Here is a 26,071-nt window from a genome sequence, read left to right as displayed (position 1 = left end):
GTCTAAATCTTCTCATTCTATTGTCCAAGTCTCATAAACTTATATATTTTCTGTCTTTGTTTCTGAACTGCTTTTGTAATAATTTCTTTAGGTCTCTCTTCCAGTCTTTTTTGTTTTGTTTTGTTTTGTTTTGACTCAACCCTATTATATTTACCTGTACATTTTTTAAATTTAAGTAAGTGTAGTCTTATTTCTATAAGTCTAGTTAGTTCTTTTTCACATACTCCTGTTCTTTGTGGTAATGACCTTATTGTATGCTTTTTTATAACTACTGTTCTTAAGGACACACTTGTTCCATCTGCCTTCCCCAGCCCTTTCCAGTTTTTAAAGACTATTATTCCGCTCTCTTCCAACATGAGATCAGTTTTGTTTTTGTTTCTTTTTTAACTTCCAGAAATGGGGGAGAACATGCAGTATTTGTCTTTCTATTTTAAGTTGTTTAGTTGTCTTAAATTCTTAGGATGCCAATCCTTCTGGGATTTAGGAGGTATTCACTTCATTGGAAGAGGTCTTAAATAATTGTCCCCTTTGGTAGGGCTTCTTCTTGTGAGACATCTTCAGTAGGGATCATTGCTTTTTCCTGTGGACTCCCTCAAATTATCAGTAGTTTTATTCTATTTTGGAGTCTAAGGGCAGAGAGTGTTGAGGTTTATATTTAAGTGACATGTTCGTCTCTTCCTGATGCTTCAGCCTCTCTTCTTATTTCATCTGTGATAAGAAATTTTCTGAAAATAAAATACTCCATTAAAAGATTTTCTCTGAATTTATATAATATTTCATTAAAATTTTTTAAAAAGAAAATTATTTTGCTTCTTTCCATGGACTTCTACCTGCTTGGCATTGACTCCATTTTCAAGCAGTATATATTTTTTGCATTTCCAGGAAATCCTTTCATCAGAGATGGAGCTAAGACGCTTGCATACTTCTCAACTAGAGAACTGACAGCTCACTCATGTGAAAGCAAGATTGTGTACACTATCCTTTTCCATTCAAGCTCTATGAAGGAGTACCACAGGGCTTTTCAACCTTCCTCCCACTTTTCCCATTTCCACTCACTCCGCTCCATACACAGACACATACTACTCAAACCAAAAGGTCAGCTTGATTCGCTGGAAGCCCTATGTGGTTTGAACAATAGCCTGCTATTTTTTTCCCAACAGGTCCAGGAAGCCAAGGTGACTGAAGTTAAAATCAACGAGGCCCGAGAGCACTATCGGCCAGCAGCTGCCCGAGCCTCTCTGCTCTACTTCATCTTGAATGACCTCAGCAAGATACACCCAATGTACCAGTTCTCTCTCAAGGTGATTTATACCTGGAGTTTTTTGAAGAATCATAATGAAGCAGTGTAATATTGCTAATGTAATTTTCCATGACAGCTTATCCATGTGGTTCATTAGTTATGGGAGATCTCAAAGATCTAGACCAGAAGAATTGCTACATTGGCTTCATACCTATATTATAGTCCTCATTTCTTTAATTGAGTCTTATATAATTCATTGGAAGCAGGTGCCACAGCAAGCCTGGGCTTCATTCATTCCATAAGCACATTCAATATGGGTGGATACTGAACGTGTGCATATTGGATGTGTGGAAGAGGATATCAAAGAAATATGAGAAATGATCCCTGTCTCCAGGAGCTTAAAATATAATACAGATGATTGAATATGCATATCACTTGTATTGATGAAAGACCAATGCATGCCATCAAAACAGCCAACTTTAAATTACTTTTCTTATTACATTAATATCCCCAAAGCAACTGTTTTATGGTTGTTGCAATATTCCTGAAACCAAAGTTGTTAGCAAATTGCAAGTGCTGACTAAACTTACCTTACTCATGAAAAAATAAAACCCATAAATTTTAAGTGAACCTCTGAAAGTACATCTTCCCTAGTGAATACATCAAAATGCCACAATTAAAGAGGCATTAAAAGGTGGTGTAATGTGTCTGGACAACTTCATTGGTTTGACCCAATAGAGAGGAGATACACTTGTACAAATAGGAGAAAGACAAAGAGAACATATGTATATAGATCCAGAGATTTCACACACACACACAAAACACACACCCTAGTATGTGTGTTAAATGCTAAATCACTGTGTGGAGGCCAAGGGGTAGATGGGGTGATGAACACCTGAGAAATCAGAAACTCTCCAGTACCCAGGGCTCATTTAATTGGAAAGAACTTTTCACCATTTCCCAATCCCTTTCCCTTAAGAAGATACATGGAAGATATATATGTCTAATATTTTATCTTCTTAAACAAAACTCAATCCTTGGCCTTATAGTCAGATCACGAAAACATATGAGAGAATTATAGAATATTCCAAGAGCGGATGTAAAATTTAGCATTAGCCTAATAATTACAGGGTCATTTCCCTAGTTCCAAGAGTAGTTGAAGTCGACTATAGGTATCTATCAGAAGCCTAGCATGGTGACTTGGAAAGCAAGATGTCAGATAAAATCTATGAAAATATGTGTTAAAAACATGTTGTGGGGCTGGGGAGATAGCTCAGTTGGTAGAGTGCTAGCCATGTAAGCACAAGGTCCTGGGTTCAATCCCCAGCACCACAAAAAGAAAAAAATGTTGTAAGTTGCTTTGCAACAATAGCATCCTTATCTAGGAAACTCTGAAGCACTACTTTTAAAATAAGGAAGAGTTTCATTTTGATTCTCCATGTTATTATGAAGAATTGCCAAGGACAACTACCTTTCATTGACCAACTAGATCATTGAAAACAGATTGAAATTCTTTATGACAAATAGCTGTTGGATGGATCTTCAGAAATACCAAAAGAACAATGCAGTTGGAAGACCATAGTGCCAGGAGCCATATGTCCCAGCTTTCAAAGCATTTCAAGCAAGAATACATTAAAAGAGGTGCACTTGCTTTTACACAAGCAGAAATTCATCAAGATCCAAGTTTTAAATGAACTTGAAGTTTAAAATGTGGTTAAGATGGAACTAAAGCAAAGTAACTTTTCTTCAAAACTCAACCAAATCTAAGAGACACACATGCAAGTCACCACAGTGTCACAGATGAGAAGACACCTCACACAGATCTCCTGCAGATCACCACAGTGTCACAGATGAGAAGACACCTCACACAGATCTCCTGCAGACTGATGGGAGGCCCAGCATAGCTGTTGTGTGCACTCTACAGAAAGGCATGACTGGAGAAATACCATTTCTCCAAGAGATGGGAAAGCAAGATAGATAGAAGCGAGAAGAACACAGATCACTGGTCTCAAACTGGGAACCCAAGGTCTTACTGATCTCTTCTCTTTAGTCCACAGAAGGCTTGTGAAATACTTGAATTGGTTACCAATATTTTAAAATCAGGAGAATTAGTCTGGAGGTATACCTTAGTGGTAGAGTGCTTGCCTAACATGCGCCACTCCATCTCCAGCACCACAAATAATAACTATAATAAAAAAAGATTCACATAAATACCAATTTATGATTTCTCATGAAAATTCAGAAAGTTGGCAACATTGTACTCACATTCCACATGCCATGAATTTGCTGAAGCCAAGGGCTGCTGCTCCCTAGATGGGCACATGCCCTCTGTGTCATGGCAGTCCTCATCCCTGTTTGGTCTGTACACCTGGCTCCTGGAGGCATTTGAGTTTGACAGTCTTGATCTAGAGCATCCCTCATTCTTTTAGGCATTAGTAGAGCATGGTTATTCACTAATTCAAAATTCTTTTTTAGTCCTATTATATGCACAGAGCTGAACTGATTCTGGGAAATATAATAGCCTTATAACTATTTTCATATAAGTAGAAAGACAAAACACTCCTAAAACACCAAGCAATTGATCATAGGCCCTAAAAATGTTCCAAAAACTGATGAGTATCTACCCAGAGGAGGCTCAGTCAACAAGAAGACCATGTGGGCAGAACAGGCCTTTTGGAGGAAGCTATGGGGGTGAGGATCAGGCCCAGCACCGGAGCATCCATACCCCCAAAGGGAGAGAAGCAGATGGGAAAAAGGATGGGAAAAAAAAGACAGTCAAAATAAGCTATTGTAAAGAAAATTCTTAATGAACTAGGTTTTTCATTTTCTTTAGTTTTTTCCCTGAATTGGGAATCATTTTATTTAAACATAGTGACTAGAGATTCTTTGCTGATCACTGCCATTTTGATAGCACCTTGGAAGAAAGCTGTAATAACCACCTGGAAAAGGTATATCCATCTCTGTGGACCTGTTCTGCACATGGAAGCTTCTCAAATTAATCTGTATGGTTCTAGAGAGCTATTATTTCATCAGCTCTTAGTGAGCTATTATTTCAACTAAAATCTAGCAAGTGAAGGCAAACATCACAATGGATGGGCAGAAGATTTTGCTGAGATCATCAAAGGCAAACGAAGAAGAAAGACTTCAAAGGCTTTGTTAACAAGAAAAAACATGGATCTGTGAATGGAGAAAGAAATTCACATTTTTTTCCTATTTTGCAAATGAAGAAATACTGAGACTCAAATATTATGTGGTTTCCATTTAGGTTTGAGTACTTGGTCTTAAAAAGAGTTAAGGTTTTCTTCTTCTTCTTCTTTTTTTTTTTTTTTTTTTTTTTTTTCTTCTTGAAACCATAAGAGCAAAATAGAGAAGAAACTAGAAATCTGCAGAGCCAAGAATCTGAAGGGTCCAATTGATTCTTGGCTTTTATTTTCTTTAATGATTTGTTCTCTTCATGTCACATTTAAAATGTAGCATTCCAAATATTCATTTTTATGAGTAGTCATTATTTAAGTTTAAAACAAGAGAAAATTAACTTATGTGATTTTTATTTCCATCATACCCGTAATATATAGTTCAGAAGAACCCAAAGCAGGCTATACTCTCACCATTGCAGAAGTTTCATGAGGAAAAAGGACACTTTCAAGGACTCTTCAAATGACTGCAAAGCTAATAGGAAAAGAACAAATAATATCTGAGATTCTGGTCATTATCAAAAGGAAAAATCATTAACTAAAAATATTCTCACTGCCTCTTATGTGTAAGGGTCAGTTTAAGACAACAAAGTTGTACAGAGGATTGTTTCTGCCCCCAAGAATTTTATCCCATGCTGTGTATCATCATTAATCCCAGCTGGCCCTTCTTGGCTCTGTCTACTTTCTATTCAAGTAGTTATCCACCCAAAACTTACTGAATTTAAAGTATATTGACTTCTGGATGTTTGTTCTTCAATGATCAAAGCCTTGGGTTCTTCTCTATATGTCCTTGTATTAGATCCTTTTCTGATACTAAAAGAACAATATCACAGACTGGGAAAGTTATAAAGAAAAGAGGTTTATTTTTGTTCACAGTTCTTGGCCCAAGGTCAAGACGCCACATCTAGTGATGGCCTTGTTGCTAGCAGAATGCTGAGGTGGGGAAGGGCATCCCATGGCAAGAAACAGGAAGTGCATGTGTGTTTCCTGGTCTCTCTCTTTCTTATAAAACCACCACCGTTCAAATATAGGGGCTCCACCCTGATTATCTTATCCAGTTCTGCCTACCTCCCAAATACCCCTGCTGTAAATAACATAGTCAGATTAAGTTTCCAGTCTCCTAATATCTCACAAGGGATTAAAATCCAATATGAGTTTCAGAGGAGACAAACCAAATTCAAATAGTGGCATTCCCATAGCAATGCAGTGATTCATAAATGAACAAATTAAGAACTAACAGCATCTTCTTTTGTTGCCATTGTCTCTTCTTGTCTTTCCCAGATATACTGGGAAAACTTTTCTCTGGGTGGACTGGAAAATTGACCACTCTTATATAAAAGGAGGGCCGTGTAAATTGCCACTATGCTACCTTCTGTCCTCAGGCCTTCAGTATCGTCTTCCAGAAGGCTGTAGAGAAGGCTTCTCCTGGTGAGAGCGTCAAGGAGAGAGTGACCAATCTAATAGACAGCATAACCTTTTCTGTGTACCAGTATACGACCCGCGGACTCTTCGAGTGTGATAAGTTGACCTACCTGGCCCAACTCACCTTTCAGGTAAAAGTAAACTGAAAAGAAAATAATTTCCAGAAGATAGTGTCCATTTTCAGTGTCCAATCATCAAGTGTTAAGAAACTTTCCTCCCCCCACCATACTGGAATGGAACCAGGACCTAAGTTAGTGCTCTATCACTGAGTCATGCCATAGCCCTGAAACTTTGTTCTTTTAACATCACTTCCCAAAGAAGGTCCAATATGGTACATGCATGCTGCTCCACCATTATCCCCCTCATGGCAGATATGCTTAATTAATCATTGTACTACTTCTTGCTAATCGTGGATGAGCTAAGATCCTTCTAAAAATATTCCTCCAGCAGCCATGACTAGTCAATCAAAACTGGTACTGAAGATGGAACTAGATGGCCATACCAAAAACTAGAAGATTTTCCAATGCCATAAGAACTTTAGTTCCATCAATATTTATCTAGCTTTAGATAGTAAGTTTACTGACCTAACCTTCTTCTGGGATAAGAAATCACACAGGAATTTGTGTAGCAATAGCAGCCATGGCCTGAGGAAATTTTCAACAGCTTTAGTTCCTAAAGGCTTGGGAAATTTGGGGACTTCTAATGTTGCCGCATCTTTAATGAGAAACCCTGGTCTTCCATTTAATTTCAATATCAAAAAGTCATAAAAATTTACTGCCTTGTACTTATCCCCCTAATCATTTAGCATTAGGAATTTTTTTCAATATATAAATTGGTAGCACAAATTAGACTATCTCAAAGACCGCTTCCAATTCCAAAAGTCAGATATTGTATCATTTTGTGTTGGCTCTGCATGTTCCAAAGTCAAGCTCGTAGAGGTTAGCATCCACTACTCCTCTCACATTCTGTATTCCCCACGCCAGACTAAATGACAGCTTGGCTTTGAAAACACAGGGGTTGTACCTTTCATTGCAAATCATGTCTCTGACCAAGCCAAAGGTTTTTCCCTCCCTGCACACACTGTTGTAATTTCCCTTCCAAGCCTCTGCACTTTTCATTCCCCTCCACCCCTGGAAGTCCTGTCTTCCTGTCAAATATTCCCATCTCTTCGCTTCTCAAGACTCAATTCAAAACTACTCATAGAGGGCTGGGGATGTGGCTCAGAGGTAGATGGCTAGCCTGGTATATAAAAGGCCCAGGGTTTATTCCCCAGTACCATGAAAAAACAAACAAAAAAAATCAACAAAACTGGTTGTAGAAAATTTAGTTAATTTAATCTCTTCATTCCTCTGGCTTGCTGGTCACTCCCTGATTCAGGAACCTCTTTCATATTATTGATTCATATCTGTGCTTCTATTTTGCATATATTCACATCGTTGATTCATATATGTGTTTCTGTTTTGCATGTGTTCATATGTCACTTTGGCACTTGCCTCAAATCATGTCATTTGTATGTGTCATCTGCCCAATTAAATTTCAGGCACATACTCCATGGCATTTATGATTGATACATAATAAATGCCTGCTAACCAAGATATATAGTCATCCACTGTGTACAGTTAAGTCACTATGATATTTGGGTTGAAAACAGATGCACAGAGAAGTAATTTGCATAAATATACGCTTTCTTCCACTCCATCCTCTTTAAATAACGAAAACTGATGGGCAAGCCCTAGTGTCAGAGGCAGTAATAATTACACTGAGTGACAATCCCTAAGATCCCCAGGACCTGAGACCACCACAAGCTAAAGAAATACGATGTCATTTTTCCTCATTGCAGATCCTCCTCATGAACCAGGAAATCAGTGCAGCAGAATTAGACTTCCTGCTTCGATCTCCAGCACAGACAGGCACCCATAGCCCAGTGGAGTTCCTCTCCCATCAGGCCTGGGGAGGTGTCAAGGTCAGTACTGGTTCCCATGAAAAAGTCAAGTTCTCATCTCTTAGTTTTCTCCTGAAACTTGTCCCCATGATGTCAATGAGACTCTCTTTTGGAGTTCAAGCATGGAGCTGTGCTGAACATAGGTGCATCCCCTTTCCTGGATGCCCACAGTCAGCTCATCCTTCCTAGGTAAGCATTCTGGTATGTGAGGGCTCTGTCTCCGGGGAGGAGGGAATATTAAGTTCCCATAAGTTTCTCTGAGCTGCCTTCATCTACCAGGGCTCAGGACTGGAATATGGGCTCCTTGGTGAATCCCTGGGACTGATGTGGAGATGCTGCTAGAGCATTTCTAAAAAGCAGAAAAGTGCCAGAGCTCTATTCAGACATCTCCATGTGAATCTGAACTCAGACTCCAAGCAAGGAATGAATGCATTCCAACCTGGGATGCTCAGCAGTGAAAATAGCTCATGTTTATTGAGTGCCTCAGAAAGGCATGGTCTTAGTTCTTTCTCACATCCATCTTAGCAATAGGTATTATCTGTTTCCATTTAACATTTGAGGAAATTGAGGTCCCACTTCCTACTAGTGGCAAATCCAGAATGCATATTTTGGTCTAGCTGGTGGTAAAGCCCATTTTCATTACATTTTGTGCAGCTTAGTTTAGTTAGGATTCTATGAATGTTGAAAAGGTCTATAAAGGGACGCAGTCCCTGCATTCAGAGAGCCTGACATGATGCTTGCAGGAAATGAGATCTGAGTGAATCCCAACTCCAGAGAGTCCAGGCCATACCTGAATGGGCACCCATGGAATGGCATCTGCATAAGATGAATCCTATTTATGATCTTCCATGTTTGTTGCATTTTACAGAGGCTTGATAGCACCAAGAAGTATGAGTCTACAGTAATAGAATTTGTTTTCTTTCTCTTTATAGTTCTTACTCATTTTTTTTATTTTGAAGTAATTGTGGATTCACAGGCAATTGTAAGACATAATACAGAGATATTCCTTGTACCCAACTTCCTACAATGCTAACATCTTGTAATACTATATATGATAACCTATCCAGGAAATTAACATTAACATGATTCACCAATCTTACCCTGATTTCACCAGTTTTACAGAAATTTGTGTGTGTGTGTGTGTTTAGTTTGATTGCATGTATAGATTCATGCAATTACTGCCACAGTCAAGACCAAGAAATTTCCATTTTACAGAGCTTCCTCATGTTGGCCTTCATAATCACAGCATTCCTCCATTACCAATTCTCACTACTGCCTAACCACTAATCTATTCTCCTTTTATATAATATTTGTCATCTCAAGGATGTTATTTGAATGGAAACATATGGCACATAACTTTTTGGAATGGGCTTGTTCACTTAACATAATTCCCTTGAGATCCATCCAAGCCGATTTACTTTATAACAAAAGCCCCCACATAAATCGTTTATGTGCATGCTTCCCCCTTCAAAAGAGTCATCTTAGGAAATTCTAGGCTTATTCCACTAATGCTACCTCTGCTCAAAATACTTTCCTAACTTCTTTTTCAGTGTCTATAACTATGAAAAGGGAAATAACAGGTTGGGAAAGAAACAAAGGAGAAATTCCTTCACAACAGCAACCAAAAATCACAAACTCACAAAACACCTAAGAATAATTGTAATAAATGCAGGTATCTGGGAAAACCACCAACTTTTCTACCACATATAATAGGAATAAATAGATACATTCTGGAGTATATTTATTCTAGAGTAGCACTATCCAAAAGAAATGTGATGCATGCCACATTTATGATTTTTAATTTTTATTAGCCACATTAAAAAGTGTAAAAAGAAATGGATGGAATAATTTTTTTTAGTTTTTACAGACTGCATTTTGATTCATTGTACACAAATGGGGTACATCATTTCGTTTCTATGATTGCACACGATGTAATTCATACCATTCATGTAATCATACATGTACATAGGGTAATGATGTCTGTCTCATTCCACCATTTCCCATACCCCCCTCCCTCTCATGGAATAAGTTTTAATAACATAAATAAATTATTTTCTTTAACCCACTACAGTCAAAATATTATCACTTCAATATGCAGTTTATATAAAATTATTGTGTTTGCTTTCTGTTACTGTGACAAAATATCCAGAATAAACAACTTAAAAGGAGAGAATGTTTATTTTGGCTCACAGTTCCAGAGGTTTTAGTCCATGGTTGCTTGACACTACTGCTCTGAGCCTGTAGTGAGGCAGAACATCATGCAAAAGTACATGGCACAGGAAAACTGTTCATCTCATGGCGGCCACAGAGTCAAAAAAGAGAGAGAAGAGGCCAGGTCCCAAGCTTTCCTTCAGGGCATACCCACAATGACCTAACTTCCTTCTGCCACCTCCTAAAGGTTCCACTACTCCCCAGTAGTGCCACAGGCTGGTTGACCAAGCCTTTAGCATTTGAACCTTTGGGGAACATTTAGGATACAAACTGTAAAATATAAAACTAATTGATATTTTTGTACTAAGTCTTTGACATCTCACATGTATTTTTATACATAAAGCTCATATCAATTCAGAAGTTAAATTTTCATCTGAAGTATTTGTATTTAGATTTCATAAAAGTTAGAGTTGAAACAGTTAGTTCCTATACCCAAGTCATGCTAAACATATTTAAAAGTTTTCCTATTACTAAAATAAGTTCCAATTTCTAAGCTTAAATTTTAAAGCCATTAAAATGAAATATAATTAAAAATTCAGGGCACGGTGTCATGTATGTGTGGTCCCAGCTTCTCAGGAAGCTGAAGCAGGAGGAACACTTGAGCCCAGGAGGTCAAGGACAGTCTGGCTAACATGGCAAGACCATCTTAGATTAAAAAATCAGTCCTTCTGTCCCAATAACCACACTTCAAGTGCCCAATGGTCATCCATGGACAGTGGTTACCTTGTTGGAAAATATGACCTCAGACCTTGAGAATCAGACTCATAGTCTGATAAATTCATGGAAAGTAGTTTCTGAAAAGCAGTTCTGAATGCATCCATCTACAGAACTAGAACAATGATGGAAATGAACTTGTCAACACAGGCTCTGGAGTCAGACATACCTGGGTTCAAGTTCAAGTTTATGTGTGCATATGGCTTCTGGTATGTCATCTTAGTCCTCTGGTTGCCAGTGCAAGGGTGGGGGTTTCCAGGGAATCCTGAATCTGGATTCTCAGCATCCCAAGCAAAGAATTGAGTAAGACAGGAGAGGTTTGCAGGCAGGGCAGAGGCTTACTGAAAGTGAAAGTAACACACTGGGAGAGCAGAGTGGGCTGAGCTGTGAAGTGGCTCGAGGCACCATCTACACAGTAGACCTCGCTTTTATTGGGCTGTGCTAGTTCTCCCCCTTCTCCCTTAGGTGGATCTGAGGCTAATTGGCACCTTGATATAATTTCTTTTCTACTGCCCATGTAAGTTAATTTTTCCCTCAGAAAATGCACAGAGGGGGAGCAAACTGCAATACTAATATGTTCAACAGCAACAAGTTAACTTTAGGTCAGTCTTTTGGGCTATTGGGCATGCCCAAGACTGGGGCTTTCCCTTCATGATCTTGAATTCCCTTTGCGGTCATCTAGCTTTTACTTTTCCCACAAGCTGGCCCTTTTTTCCCTCACAGGAAGGGGCTTCAGATGGAGTACTGTGAGGGCCCTGTGTTGAGCTGAGAACCCTAAGAGATGGTCCCTTCCCCATGCCCTATCTCCTACCTAACACCCTGAGCCTTTGGTTCCTTATCTGCAAAATGGCTATCACAGCACCTTTGTGGAGGGTTGTCAGACTGTGTAAATATTCAGTAAATGGAAGAAGATTATGGTTATGGTGTTTGTGTTTGTTTCCTAGGCTGCTGTGACAAACTAAGCTGAGTGGCTTAAAACAACAGAAATGTATTCTTTCACAGTTGTGAAGACTAGAAGTCTGAAATTAAGGTGTAGGCAGAGCCATGCTCCTTCCCAATCCTCTGGGGAGGATGTGTCCTTGCCTCTTCCACCTTCTGGTAGGGTAGCCTCTGGTGTTCCTTGATTTGAGGCACCATAAATCCAATATCAGTCTCTGACTTCATCATCTTCACATGGCTGCCATCCCTCTATGTGTCCTCCCCCCCCCCTCTTTTTATAGGGGCACCAGTCATACTGAATTAGGGCCCGCCCTAGTATCCTCATCTTAAATTAGTTGCATCAACAAAGATCCTGTTTTGAAATTAAGTCATGTTCACAAATCTGAGAGGTTAGTTCTTCAATAAACCTTTCTGGTGAGCACAATTTACCCTATAACAATTATGATTATTGATTACCCAGCCATAAGACGTATACGTGCTATAGTTGATACCAATTGTGTCTGATAGAATTTGTCCATAGAAAGAAAAACTTTCAGGAACTGTGAGTTTCCCAGTTGGGTCTAGTCCAGTTTCCTTTCTCTATATCATTACACAAAACCCTCTACAGTAAAAGTCAAGACGAATAAGTGATCCGCAGGCATTCATTTTACATAGCTCAACTCAAAAGCTATTGTGCGATTTCATTCCATTCCTCTTTTCACAAAACGAATTGCTTGGTTGGCTTGGCTTGGCTTTGCTTCACTCTGCTTTCCATTTTGTTTTGTGGGCTGAGCTCATCAGGCTGTTCAAAGTCTTTTGAAAATGAGCAAAGCTTTATCTTTCTATAAGAGTTTGTTGTGTGAAGTAGCAAAGTCCAGATCCTTCAAACTCAAGCACAGTCCAGGATGTGCACAGGTGAGGGACAATGCAATATGTGGTACACGTTGTCAATGTCTTTGATAAATATGCTTTTAAAATATTCACTTGGATTTTAGCCTAAAGAAATTAAGTATAATTGAATAGGACATGATTTAAAAATTTTTTAAGCATTCTATCTAATGAAGAAGGTTGATTGTCTTGTTTCCCCAGAAGAACTAATAAGCAGGTAATGGATGAAATCTTTCTGATAAAATACTGCTTTTATTATTATCCTTTGGCAGGATTTTTCAGTCCCATCAAATTCTGAACTTTAAGGTAATGGGAATGTTCTCTTCATTAGAAAAATCTCATCTGTGATGAATTTCTTTGTTAACCTTTGAAAAGGGCCCTCACTACCACTCTGGTCTCCAGTTTAGCTCAGTTGTATTTTGCTGTGCAGTCCAAAGTAATTAGGTTAATTAGTCATTTCCATTTAGCTTATTAGAAGACTAGAAATCCCTTTCCCTCATTTGAGAGATTAAACATTGCAATTGTGTTCACTCCAGAGCTTCAAGAAAGTGTGTTTCAGACCCAGTCCTGGCAGCTGGGAGTGCTGATCACAGTGTAATTTTCTTCTTTTTGTGGAGATGCCAGGGGAGTAATAGGGCTGCAGAAGGGTTAATGATGATGCAAACCGGGGAGAGGAGGTGAGTGGCTGCCTGGTAGAAGATGAAAGTCGGTTCCCCAGCACAGAGAGAAATAATTACAGCAGCTGCAGCTTTTCTCAGTTCATCAAAAGCCCTCCTGCTGGCCACCCAGATGTCAAACTTTATTAATTGAGCACTCACTAAGTGCCAGGCAGTGCCTTAGAAAGTTCTTGCCCACAGGGATCTCACAATCTTGTGGGAGTAATAGATAAGTAAAGCAGCAATTGCAATTCAATAGCTATCCAGCCACCAAGGAAGGACCAGGGAGGACTTTAGAGTCTTCAAAATATTGCTTCTACCTTAGAGTAAGAGAAATGGCAGGTGATTACTTGGCTTCACTTTCCAGATGAAAAATCCAAAACCCATGACAGTTTAAAAACAGGCTCCAATTTCCATGACTCATCAGCATTGGTCCTGAGACCAGAAATCTTGTCATTCTGAGCCTCTTCCACTGTCCCATTCACTGCTTAGCATGGATGAAAAGTGTGGTCTTCCCTGCTGTAAGTGGTCGGCATGAAATTGGGAAGTCCCAGAGTCCATGTAAAAGGACCTGTGTTCGTCCCCATGGAGGAAGAGAATAGGCAAGTCCAGATCAAATGTATATGCCCTTCTGCAGCTTCACCTTGCCCTTCTCACCAAGGAGATTCTTGTATTGCAATTGCTCTATTTTCTGCCATGCTCTACCCTCAGACTGGGGCTTTCCAAGGACTCTCTCATCTCCTTTCTCCTCCATTTAGGCTTGTAAGCTCCTTGAAGGTCTATGTCTGTTTGTTCACCATCATGATTCCAAGTCCCTAGGAAGTAGTAGACATACAATAAATGTTAAAAGAATGTTGCCTCCCGCAGCAACAATCTCGCAGTAATTTATCGGAGGTGGACTGGAACTGAACTACTTCTATTACTTTATCTGGGCTACTTCCTTGCTTATTTGCTTGCTCGCTAGGTTATAGAGGAAGAGAAGCTTTGCTTACTTTTAGTCTTAGAGGAAAAGAGGCTTTGAGAGGAAGAAAGACTTTGCTTAGAGGAAGAGAGACTTTGCTTATCAGGAAAAGAGACTTTGCTTAGAGGAAAAGAGACTTTGCTTAATTTTAGAGAATGCTACTTTTTCAGAGAGGCTACGCTTATCAAAGGTCTACTGCTTCTTAAAGGTGGGCCACTTCTTGGAGGTGCGGCGTGCGGCCTACATCCTACAACCTGCGACCCCTGCCCAGGTGAAAAGAATGTCCTATATACCTAAGGCAGTCAATCAGCTTAGGATCAGCACAATTGAAGAACACCCCACGGTACCAGTCAAGAAAGAATGAGGAACATCTGTTGACCACTAGCGCAGAAGAGACATTAACTAATCAGGCAAAAGTAGATCATGCTGTGTTAACACTAACTCTGTGCCACCTCTTGGCCCAACACCAGCCGCCATCCTAGGGCTACTGCAAAAGAATGGATGAATGAGTGAATTAATGAATGAATTTAAATAACAAGAGTGTACTGGGTATTTTAAAATTCATGGCACTATCATAGGAGCCTTAAACATGCAGTCTAAATTTGGAGAAACCAAACACATCAACAGAGTTGAATAATAATGGAGGGACTGCAGATCATTAAGTGTCTAAGTTAATGATGTTGGTGGGCACTCTGAATAAACAGGATAATAGGATAGAAACCCATCCACCCAAAATTTAGTTCCCAGGTAAGACTGATGATGCCACATGCATACCAAAAATGGTGGAATGAGACAGACATCATTACCCTGTGTACAAGTATGATTACAAGAATGGTATGACTCCACATCATGCACAACCATAGAAACAAAATGACGTACCCCATTTGTGTACAATGAATCAAAATGCAGTCTATAAAAATTTTTTTAAAAATTTTTTTAAAATAGTGTGTGAAATTTGATTACTCCAATAATGAGACTTCTGACAAAAGCAGGAGTGAACCCAAGCATTTTGAAAATGACTTGAGGGAGCTAGGAAAAGAAATCACCTTGGGGTACTTATGGTAGTTATGGGGTGAGTCCAGAGTGAGTGTTCCTGTGCACGGGCAGGGGCTTACTTGGTACATTCCCCTCAGAATCTAAGGAGGAAATACCCAGGCTTACTGACCAGTTTGCCCAGATGTGAGCAGGAGAGGAAGAAGGAGGGTTAAGGCTTAAGTGCTATCAGCAACCAAACATCTGAAACTGAGCAACCATTTCTTAGTATCCAACTCTGTGAATAGATCTCTGTGCTCCACCAAAGAGGAAGGACTATATGTTCTATGTTATAGAGGATGTGCCTGAGGAAGGTTACTGACTTTGAACTGGTCCTTGGCAGTTTATTTGAACCTTAATAAATAGACAACATGACCAGCACAAGTAAAACAAGGAATAAAATTTGGTGGAGAACACATGTCCTTTCACATGGATTCTGTGACTTCCCAATTTCATGCCAACCACTTACAATAGGGAAGACCACACTTTCATTCATGCTGATAAGCAGTGAACCTTATAAGTGGTAGAAGTAGTGCAAGCAAGGAATTGGACTGGGAAGGAGTCACCACACACTCCCCAGATAGGAGACTGGTAGACTGAGACAAGGTAGGACAGAGCAGGATACCTCATCAACTGGATAGATTGGAGGGAAGAACTAAATGAAGAGATTTGGTTACCAAATTGTATCCAAATAGACTCAATCCTTAATCCTTACAGAAATAGACAACCCATGGAAATTGTAATTGTTGGCATTAATACAAAGTCAGTGATTCTAGAGATATTTCAAGAGATGAATTGATAGGATTTGGTGGCAGAGTGTGCAGATGGAAGGAAGACACCTATGACTTAGGTGTCCATGTACCACAACCAGAATAATAATGGTACCCCTTCTTGCCCCTCTATTCCATATAATATCATGCAGGTGAGTGTGGTTCAGTCTCTGCTACCTGTAGTATCCCAAATTGGTTATTTGCTAATTTTACATATTATTGGGGTCAGCTGACTGAGGATGAGCTGATCAGTATCCTCCCTCTTCCTTTATTTTTCCTGGAGGAAAATCCAAGACTCCAAATAGACTATATGTGAGACAGAGTTGTGTATGTAATAGCACTTGCCTCTCAACCTCCAGCACAGTGCAAATTACAGCTTTCTAAAGAAACTGCATTTCAGAGCAAGATTCTTTGCAATTTCCCAGGCACTTTCATCAATGGAAGAATTCTCTAATCTGGATCGAGACATTGAGGGATCTGCCAAGAGCTGGAAGAAGTTTGTGGAGTCAGAATGTCCTGAGAAGGAGAAGTTCCCCCAGGAGTGGAAGAACAAGACAGCCCTTCAGCGCCTCTGCATGATGAGGGCCATGCGGCCTGATCGGATGACCTATGCCATGAGGTGGAGAACATGGAATGGTGGGAGGCCTGGGACAACTCCAGAAGACAGTCTCAGGATGGCCAGCATGACAAGACTGAAGTGTTATTCAGCTTTTCACTGCTGTGATCAATATAGCTGACAAGAATAAGTTAGAGGAGAAAATTTATGTTGGCTCACAGTTTCAGATATTCAGTCCATGGTTGGCTGGCTCCATTGCTCTAGACCAGAGACAGAACATCATGGTGGAAGGGCATGGCAAAGAAAATCTACTCAGGTCATGGCAGCCAGGAAGGAGGGGTTAGGAAGAGATATAGTTCAGGCCATGCTCCCAGTGACCTATTTACCCCAGTCATACCCCACCTGCCTCCAGTCACTTCCCAGCAATCTATTCAAATTATTAGTCCATCAAGCAGACTAATCTAATGAGGTAACATATGCCATCATCTAATCATTTCATCTCTGAGCATTCCCTCATTGCCTAACATATGAGCTTTTAGGGGATATTAATAATACAAACCATAGCAGTTGAGCCTTAAGGCCATGGATGTATGGTAATAAGATCCTTTGTATCAACCACCAAAATTGCAGGAAACCTATTACTCTGTGGATACCAGGTGTTTTCTCAATATCTTAGTGGGCAGGTTGGAAAGATATGTTAATCAGTGTTAGCATGGAAAAGATGCTGATCACGCTAACATGGTAGAAGATGATGGGATCCAGAGAACAGATAGAGGGTTCATCCTTAGCAGGAAAAACATCTCTTTTCTCACAATATTTTTTAGAAGGGAAAAAAAAGATGGTTGTATTTTTAAGTAATGTAACAAATGAACAGCAGAAAATTTAGGAGGATTTTTATCTGCTGGCTTCTAATTTTTCTGAAAAGTTTGAAGACCCTCAGTTGAATTTGTGTGAAAAAAGGGGTAGTGGGTTGAATATTTGAAGAGTAGAGAATGTTTGAAAACAGATCTGTTCAAAATGGGAGAGAAGGCTGACCAGGGAGTTCCAGGTAGCATTGAAGGCCCATCTGGTTAAGATCCTGCACTTATGGTGGCACCTGTCTTCATCATTGGATAATTTTCTCCAGAATCCCAGGTGTAGATTCAGAGCTATGCTGATCCAGAGCTCAGGTCATTTCAAACTCGTGTATTTAAATAAAAGTTAAGCAAGGAACATGAGGTTGTTGTCAGGAAAATGGTTAGGCATCATAGGCCATGCAATTTGCAGAGGCAGAAAGCAGATTAGTGGTTACCTAGGACTAGGGAATAAGAATAGAAATCAATTAGAAAGAATCTCTGGGTGATGAAAATCCAGTTCTAACACTGGATTTTCACCTTGATTTTCCACATCTTTCCACATCTGAAGATTGTGCAACTTGATAAATTTACTAAAAAAAAATTGAAAAATATACTTAAAATGAGTGAATTGTGGGGTCTATTGATTATACAGCAATATGATTATTTTTTAAAAAAGAAATTATAGTCTATACTGAACAGGAAAGAAATGAATAGAGTAAGGGGATATTGGGAAAATACCAGAAAGACCAGAATACTGAAATTCCTGCATTTGTAAAGGCACCAATAGAATCAAAGAATGGGTGAAGTAAAGATACACTACCAAAAGAACTATAAGGATAGAAGGTGTTAGTCAGAAAAGGGGATATTTCCATTCATGGCATCAGACATAAGCAAAGTTTCCAAGTAACGACATGGTTGAAGGTGTGACTATGAAAATAGGTGACTGAAGAGGGGGGGAAATGAAGGATTATTTGAGCTGAGGTCACTAAGAGTATAGAGGATTGTCACATGGGCTGGAGGAGAAGTCCATGAGCCTAAGGCTCATTCAGTGAATGAGGCAGGTGATCAAATGGGGCAATAGATGACGATGATATGCATGGTAGTGGTGAAATAGCCAGGGAAAAGGACCCTGTTGGAACCACAATATTGAGGAGGTAGTGGTTTAAAAATAGCATTGAGCAGTGAGCAGTACCCTGATCACTGCCAATCCTCAGGTGCAGGAGAATGAGCCCAATTGAGAAAGCTGCATGAAGAAATAATGTCCTTGGGGGATAGTGGAAGTCTCAGTGAAGGTCAGGAGTTTGGCCAGACAGTCAGAAAATGTTTGCAGCTGTGAGGTTTTATTTAGCACAAAATGGGCCACTTTAGAAGGGGAGCATTGTGAAATGGAATGGGAGGAAAGAAAACTGAGAATGATAAAAGATGAGAGCAAAGAAAGAATCTGATAGAGCTTTAAATCTTGGGCAGGAATGGTGCATAGCAGAGATCTAGAGAATGGTGGTTTAGCTGCCTACAAGTATTCAGAAGGCATTGGTTCTAATTAGCCCTATAGATGGGTTGATGTGAGGGGTGTGCCAGGAGTTGGCAATGGCCTGAATGGACAGTAGTACATAAGGAGCCCTGATCTAGGTGAGCAGCACAAGTAAGTGTTGACAAGGGTGGACTTGGAGCCAGTCCTACCCTATAGCTACCTAGTCCACCACCTGGGGCATGTTCTTTCTTTTCTAGAGGCCTCCATTTCTCAAATGTCATTATTTTGTGACTATATGTGTATATACTTTCTTTCTGGCAGAGATTTTGTTGAGGAGAAGTTAGGAAGCAAATATGTAATGGGAAGAGCACTAGATTTTGCATCTTCATTTGAAGAATCAGGACCAGCCACGCCGATGTTTTTTATCCTGTCTCCAGGGGTGGACCCACTGAAAGATGTGGAAAATCAAGGTGAGAAAAATCTCCTCTTGGAGTCAGTGCTGCACTGGGCCCCCTTCATTCTTTGAGTCTGCTGGTTTCTCTTTTCCAGATTCAAGGTTCGCTATGCAATACTCCACGTTTGTAAGCAGTAGAGAAGTCAAGGTCATTGGTGAAGCAAGACCAGAGAACATAATCCACCAAAGAGAGAAAGGCCCACTCTGTCCTCTATAGGGTACAATATCATTGAGCCCATCCAGATAATCCAGGATAATTCCTGAATCTCAAAATCCTTAATTTACTCACACCTGTAGAGATCTTTTTGCCACATGAAGTACATGTCCATGGGTTTGGAGATGGACACATTCAGGGGCCTGTTCCTCTACCTTCCATAATCTCCTATTCCTTTGTTTTCCACTCTACACTATTGCACCACACTCAATTACTTCTTCTCCCAAATACACTGTTTCTCCTCCTGCATCCCCTTCCCTAACCTAGCTATACTTATCCTGCAGGGCTGACTTTAATGTTGTCACCTCCAAGAAGCCCTGATTGATTCCTGAGGCTGGAGGCTCCCCTCCCATGTACTTCTAGAGCACCCTATATTTATGAATGCCACATTGTCATTGCCTAGTGACTTGTGTCTGAGTGAATGCTCCTTAGGAATAAGATATTATTTTCAACCTTCGTGTCTCTGGTTCTTAGTACTGTGCCTTTGATGTGATGGGTGCTCAGTACCCCTCCCCCACCCACACACTCATCCATGTATCTGTAAGGAATTTGTTCCAGGACCCCCCGCTATGGATACCGAAATCCATGGATGCTCAAATCCATTATATAAAATGATGTAATATTTGCATACATCCTTGCATCTCCCATATACTTCCAATCACCTCTAGATTGTTTATAATACCTAATACTATGTAAATAGTTGTTATATTGTTTAGAGAACAACAAGAAAAAGTCTGCACATGTTTAGTGCAGATACAATTTTTTTTTAATATTTTCCATTCATGGTTGATTGAATCTGCACAGGAAGAACCCAAGGATACCATGGACCAACGATTTAATGAAAGAGTGAGCAAATGAATGACTAACTCAAACTATAAAACTAGCAAAACTGTATTTTTCAGAGTTAAATAAAGACATGATGGGTTTTTATAAAATAAAGTCTTTCCAGGTAAAAATGCAGACCGTGTAATACTACTTCCTAAGTAGTCAATCTATTCATTATGCAACGAAAGGAAAATATAGCACATGTCTTGTGAGATAAAACTAACCTGGTCCTAAAGAGTGGATGAGTTGTATAATTGAGAGAAGAAATTACTATTCTTTATTCACTAACTAAATCTGTATTTTCATAGTTTCCTAAAAAGAATCAAGTAATACCTGCTCACAGTATTTTTAAAGAATTGACAATACAGTAGAATTTTTTTTAAAAAAGCTCCAGCCTTCCCGATACCAATCCTTCCTCCCAGACACTGTTTTGGTTCATTTTTAAATTTAGTCCTCTTGAGTTACTTTTCTATTTCATTCTAGTGATCTTTTATCACCATTTCTAGACTTAATCAGTTTTATATACCTATTTATTCCCTGAGATGAGAAATAGGAATTTAGCTCCCACTGTTAACTGAGACTATGTGTGTCTGCATGGTATCAATATGTCACAGAGCCACTATACTGACCAGGTTTCCTTTTTTTCTGCATTTTTAACTTTTTTAGTTCTTTTTTATTTTTAAATATATTTTTATTAGAGCTTTATGGAGTTTTATTTCTTATTTCATTTTTATTTTTTGTTGTCTGCTTTCTTTTTTATTTTTTTATTTTTTATTTTTACAGGCTGGATTTTAATTCATTGTACATAAATGGGGTACATCTTTTCGTTTCTATAGTTGTGCACGATGTAGATTCATACCATTCATGTAACTGTACATGTACATAGGGTAATGATGTCTGTCCCATTCCACCATTTTTCACACCCACCTCTCATTTCCCTCTATGTAATCTAAAGTTCCTCCATTCTTCTCTTACCCCCTACCTCCCCACCCCCGTTATATATCACCATCCATTTATCAGGGAAAACATTCGGCCTTTGGTTATTTGGGATTCTTGATGCAATAGCATTAATGACCTTGTGGGTAGGGAGAGGAGAGACCACTCCTCCCAAAGCTAGCCCGGTCTTCCAGGTGGCAAAGGGCTCACCTGAGGGCACACTTCTCCTGTGCAGTCTACACACCCACCCATGTCCTTTTTCTCACTCTCACACACCAAGCCAATATTCCTCCTGCCCTAAGTTAGTCCTCAGTCAGGCACCAGACAAATAGGGACAGTCCATATGCCCCAAAGCTCACCAGAAATCATATTAACCAGTCCTAATCTATTTACTCTGCCCTGCCTTGAAAATCTTGATAAAGACTCTGGCTTAGGATTTCCCCTTACTCCCTTTGCCTCCTGACCAAACCTAGTACTTCCCCACTTGGCCCTGCATGGTATGATGCAGGAAATGTAAGCGATAAAAATCCTCTTTCAGTGGCATTAGCCTCCCCTTGTCCCCTTACCTCCATAAATGAAAATCTCACAGATACAAATGAGACACACTACTGCCCACCAAGACTCTATTTGTTCTCCCAAATTTTTCAAAAGCTTTGCGAAGATATAATTCATAAACCATATAATTCATGCATTTAAAGTGTAAAATTCAGCCAGCAGTGGTGGTGCACTCTTGTAATCCCAACTATTCAGAAGGCTGAGGCAGGAGGATCACAAGTCCGAGGTCAGCCTGAGCAACACAGCGAGACCCCCATCACAAAAAAACAAAATGAAATAAAGTATCCAATTTAAAATATTTTAATATATTCACAAAACTATGCAACATTCTAATTTTGGAAAAATGTTGTTTCCCCCCAAAATAAATGCTATGTACATTGTCAATCACTCCCTTTTGAATCCCACCAACTCCCCATCCTCATCAACCATCAATTGACTTTCTGGGTCTAATATACACCTATTCTGGACACTTCATATACATGGAATCACACAATGAGTACTTCTCCTGTGACTGGCTTCTTTCATCTCCTGTAAGTTTTTTAAGGTCCATCCATGTCATAACGTGTATCAGAACTTCCTTCTTATGGCTGAATAATCTTCCATTATATAGCTATACTACATCTTATTTATGCATTCATCAGTTGATGGGCATTTGGGCTCTTTCATCTTCATTTTCATGAATGATGTTGCTATGACCATCCACATATAACTTTTTGTGTGCACAGTGTTTTCAATTATAATATTCCTGCACTAATAAAAGTATTAAAAACATTTTCAATTCTCCTGGGTATATATATCTAGGAGCAAACTCCTGCATCATGTGGTAACTTTGTTTAACTTTTTGAGCAACTTCAAAACTGTTTTCCAAACCAACTGCACAGGTGCTGGGGCTGTAGCTCTGTGACAGAGCATTTGCCTACCATGTGTGAGGCTCTGGGTTTAATCCTTAGCACTGCATAAAAATAAGCATAAAATAAAGGCATGCTGTTCAACTACAAATTTCTTTTTAAAACAGCTGTACAATTTTATATGTCCACCAGTAATGTGTGAATTCAGTTTCTCCATAGCTTCAACATTTGTTATTGTTCATCTTTTAATTATAACTACCATAGTGGTTATGAAGTATGTAGTTTTATATATGCATTTCCCAAATGATGTTGAGCATCTTTTCATGTGCTTATTGGACATTTATATATCTTCTTTGGAGAAATATCTATCCAAATCCTTTGTCCATTTTTTAAATTGGGTTATTTGTCTTTTTATTGTTGAGTGTAAGAGTTCTTTACATATTCTGAATACAAGTTTTTTGTCATACATATGATTTGCAAATATTTTCTCCCATTCCATGGGGTTTCATTTCACTTTTTTAAGCACATGAGTTTTAATTTTGTTGAAATCCAGTTAATTTTTTTCTTTAGACAATTGTGCTTTGGCTTTGCATTTTAAAAACTATCGCCTAACAGAAAGTCACAAAGACTTGCTCTTCTATGTTTTCTTCTAAGAGGTTTATGTTTAGCTATTACATTTAGGTCTATCAATCATTTCAAGTCAATGTTTGCGTATCGTGTAAGGAAGAGGCCCATTTTGTCCTTTGGCATGTGTATGTCCAATTGTCCCTGTACCATTTACTGAAAAGACTATTCATTCCTGATTAAATTGTCCTAGAACTCTTACAAAATTAAATTGACCATAAATATAAAAACTTATTTCTAAGGGAAAAAATGGCAGAATGAATCAAACAACATTACCCTATGTAAATTTATGATTACACAAATGGTATGCCTTTACGCCATGTACAAATAGAGAAACAACATGTATCCCATTTGTTTACAATAAAAAGAAAAAAAAAAAAAAAAAAGAAAATATGAAAAAAAAAAAAAAATTATTTCTGAAATGTTATTTCTATTCTCATGACCTATGTGTATATATGTATGCCAACACTGTAGCTTTGTTGTTAGTTTTGAAATCAAGAAATGAGTCCTCCAGCTTGCTTCTTTATTTCAAGATTATTTGGGCTACTTGAGGTCTCCCACATTTCCATATATATTGTAGGACTAACTTGTCAGTTTCAGCTTAAAGTAAATAAAGAGCTCAGATTTTAATAGAGATTATACTTGGTATATAGGTCAATTTTGGGAAAATTGTCACCTTAACAACACTGAGGGTTCTGATCCATGAACACAGAATGTATTTCCATTTTCTAATTTAGTTTTTATAACAATATTGTGTAATCTTAAGTGAACAAGTCTTGCACTTCTTTTGTTAAATTTCTAAGTTTCTACTTTTTAATCCATTATAAATGAAATGGTTTCCTCAATTTCAGTTTCACTGATAGTGAAGTTTTATATATTCACTTTTATCCTGAAAAATTACCAAACTTGTTTATTGGCTCTAATATTCTTATTAGTGAATTTCCTAGGATTTTCATGTCATCTACAAGTACAGAGAGTTCTGCTTCTTCTTTTCCAGTCTAGATGACTTTTTTTATTTGTTGTGTTTTGTTTTGTTTTCATGATTGCCCTAGATAGAATTTCCTATACAATGTTAAATAGAGATGGTAAATTTGGATATTCTTGCCCCTGATCTTAGAGGGAAAAATGTAGTCTTCACCATTAAGTCTGATGTTAGTTGTTTGTTCTTGGTAAAAGTCCTCTATCGGATTAAGGAAGTTGCCTTCTAGTTCTAGTTTATTGAGTTTATTTCCTCATATTGTGAAAAGGTGTTCAATTTTGTCAAATGCTTCTCCTGCAAGCATTTGATTATTTAATTACTGTACAGTGATAATAGAACTTTTATTTATTCTATTAATTGGACTGTTATCGTTTTGATCTGGAATATTTCCCAAAGGCTTGTGTGTAGAAGGCTTGGTCCCCAACTGGTGGCACTATTGGGAAGTGATGAAAACTTTAGGAGGTGGGTCCTAGTTTAAAATGGTGAATCACTGGGTACCTGCCTTCAAAGGGATATTTGTCCCTTGCCCCTCTCTTGTCTCTCTGCTTTCTGATTGCCATTAGTTGAACACCTCTGCTCCACCAAATGCTGCCTTATCATGAAGTTCTGCCTCACCAGTCAAAATGATGTGGACAAGTGACCATGAATTGAAACCATGGGTCAAAATAAATCTTCCTTCCTCTAGATGATTTTCTCAGGTATTTTGTCACAGTGATGAAAAGCTAGCACAATAGTGTATTATGTTCATTACTTTTTGAAATTAAACCAACCTTGAATTCCTGGGATTCCAACTGGTCCTAGTACATAATTTTTCTTAAATATTTCTGGACTCAATTTGCTAATATTCTGTTAAGGATATATTTGGGGGTGGTGGAATTAGGACTGAACCCAGGGATACTTTATGACTAAACTACATCCCCAGCCCTTTTTAATTTTGATTTTGAACTAAGGTCTCACTAAGTTGCTGAGGCTGGCCTCAAACTTGGTGATCCTCCTACATTGGCCTCCTGAGCTGCTGGAATTATAGATGTGTGTCACCATGCCCAGCAAGGATATTTGCATGGAGATTCATAAGGGATATTGACCTACATTTTCCTTTCCATGTGATGTCTTTGTCTGACTTTAGTATCAAATAATCCTAGGACTCTGTATATTGAATGAGTTTGAAAGTGTTCCCTTCCTTTTTTTTTCTTTCCTTAGAAGATTTTGTGAAAGATTGGCATCAGCTTTTTGTCACTACAACAAAATATTTGAGGCAGTTAGCTTCATTAAAAAAAAAAAGATGTTAATTTATCTCACAGTTTGGGAGGTTGAAAATCCAAATAACACAGTGCAGGTTCTGGCAAAGACCCAATGGTGGATGGCAGGGTCACGTACAGAGAGAATCACACAGCAAGTCAGGAAACAGAGAGAGAGAGGTAGGCCTAAACTTATTCCTTATGTAACAGTTCTCTCAGAACTCAAGAAAAATACAAGATAATCCCTTTCTAAGGCAGAGCCCCTACTGACACAAGGATCCCCCACTAGGCCACACCTCTTAAATGTTCCACTGCATCTCCTAATACCACTCCGGGGACAAAGCCTCCAATCACAGGAACCCTGGGAAGATACCCAAATTATATCAAAATCATAGCAATTGGTATTAATTTTCATGAATTCAATGGTGAAGCCATCTGGGCCTGAGTTTTTCTAATTAGGAAGTTTTTAAATTACTAGTTCAATCTCTTTACCAGTTATGTGTCTGTTCAGATTTCCTATTTCACTTTGAGTAAGCTTCAGTAATTTTCTCCTTTCCAGAACTTTGTTCGTTTCGTCTAAGTTATAT

The 26,071-nt window shown here is 38.8% G+C and overlaps 1 protein-coding gene across 5 annotated transcripts in view; it reads left to right on the top strand.

Annotated features, from left to right (window-relative positions):
- The window catches only part of Dnah9 (dynein axonemal heavy chain 9), a 338,036-nt gene that overhangs the window by 263,574 nt on the left and 48,391 nt on the right, over positions 1-26,071 (top strand). For 4 of the 5 annotated variants that reach the window (XR_007107774.1, XM_047545691.1, XM_047545694.1 and 1 more), the window contains 5 exons: positions 1,161-1,301; positions 5,817-5,987; positions 7,697-7,819; positions 16,374-16,567; positions 19,133-19,281. Coding sequence is in view for 4 of the 5 variants with exons in the window: in XM_047545691.1 (XP_047401647.1) it covers positions 1,161-1,301; positions 5,817-5,987; positions 7,697-7,819; positions 16,374-16,567; positions 19,133-19,281 (778 nt within the window). In the remaining variant the exon portion in view is untranslated. Of the gene's footprint in view, positions 1-1,160; positions 1,302-5,816; positions 5,988-7,696; positions 7,820-16,373; positions 16,568-19,132; positions 19,282-19,360; positions 19,677-26,071 lie in introns of those variants that run through there. The other variant, XM_047545692.1, reaches the window with a different exon arrangement.

The sequence above is a fragment of the Sciurus carolinensis genome, chromosome 3, assembly GCF_902686445.1.
Source record: "Sciurus carolinensis chromosome 3, mSciCar1.2, whole genome shotgun sequence".
Taxonomy (NCBI): Eukaryota; Metazoa; Chordata; class Mammalia; order Rodentia; family Sciuridae; genus Sciurus; species Sciurus carolinensis.
The sequence above is the reverse complement of the archived record's forward strand: the minus strand, read 5'-3'. Positions and strand labels throughout refer to the sequence as shown.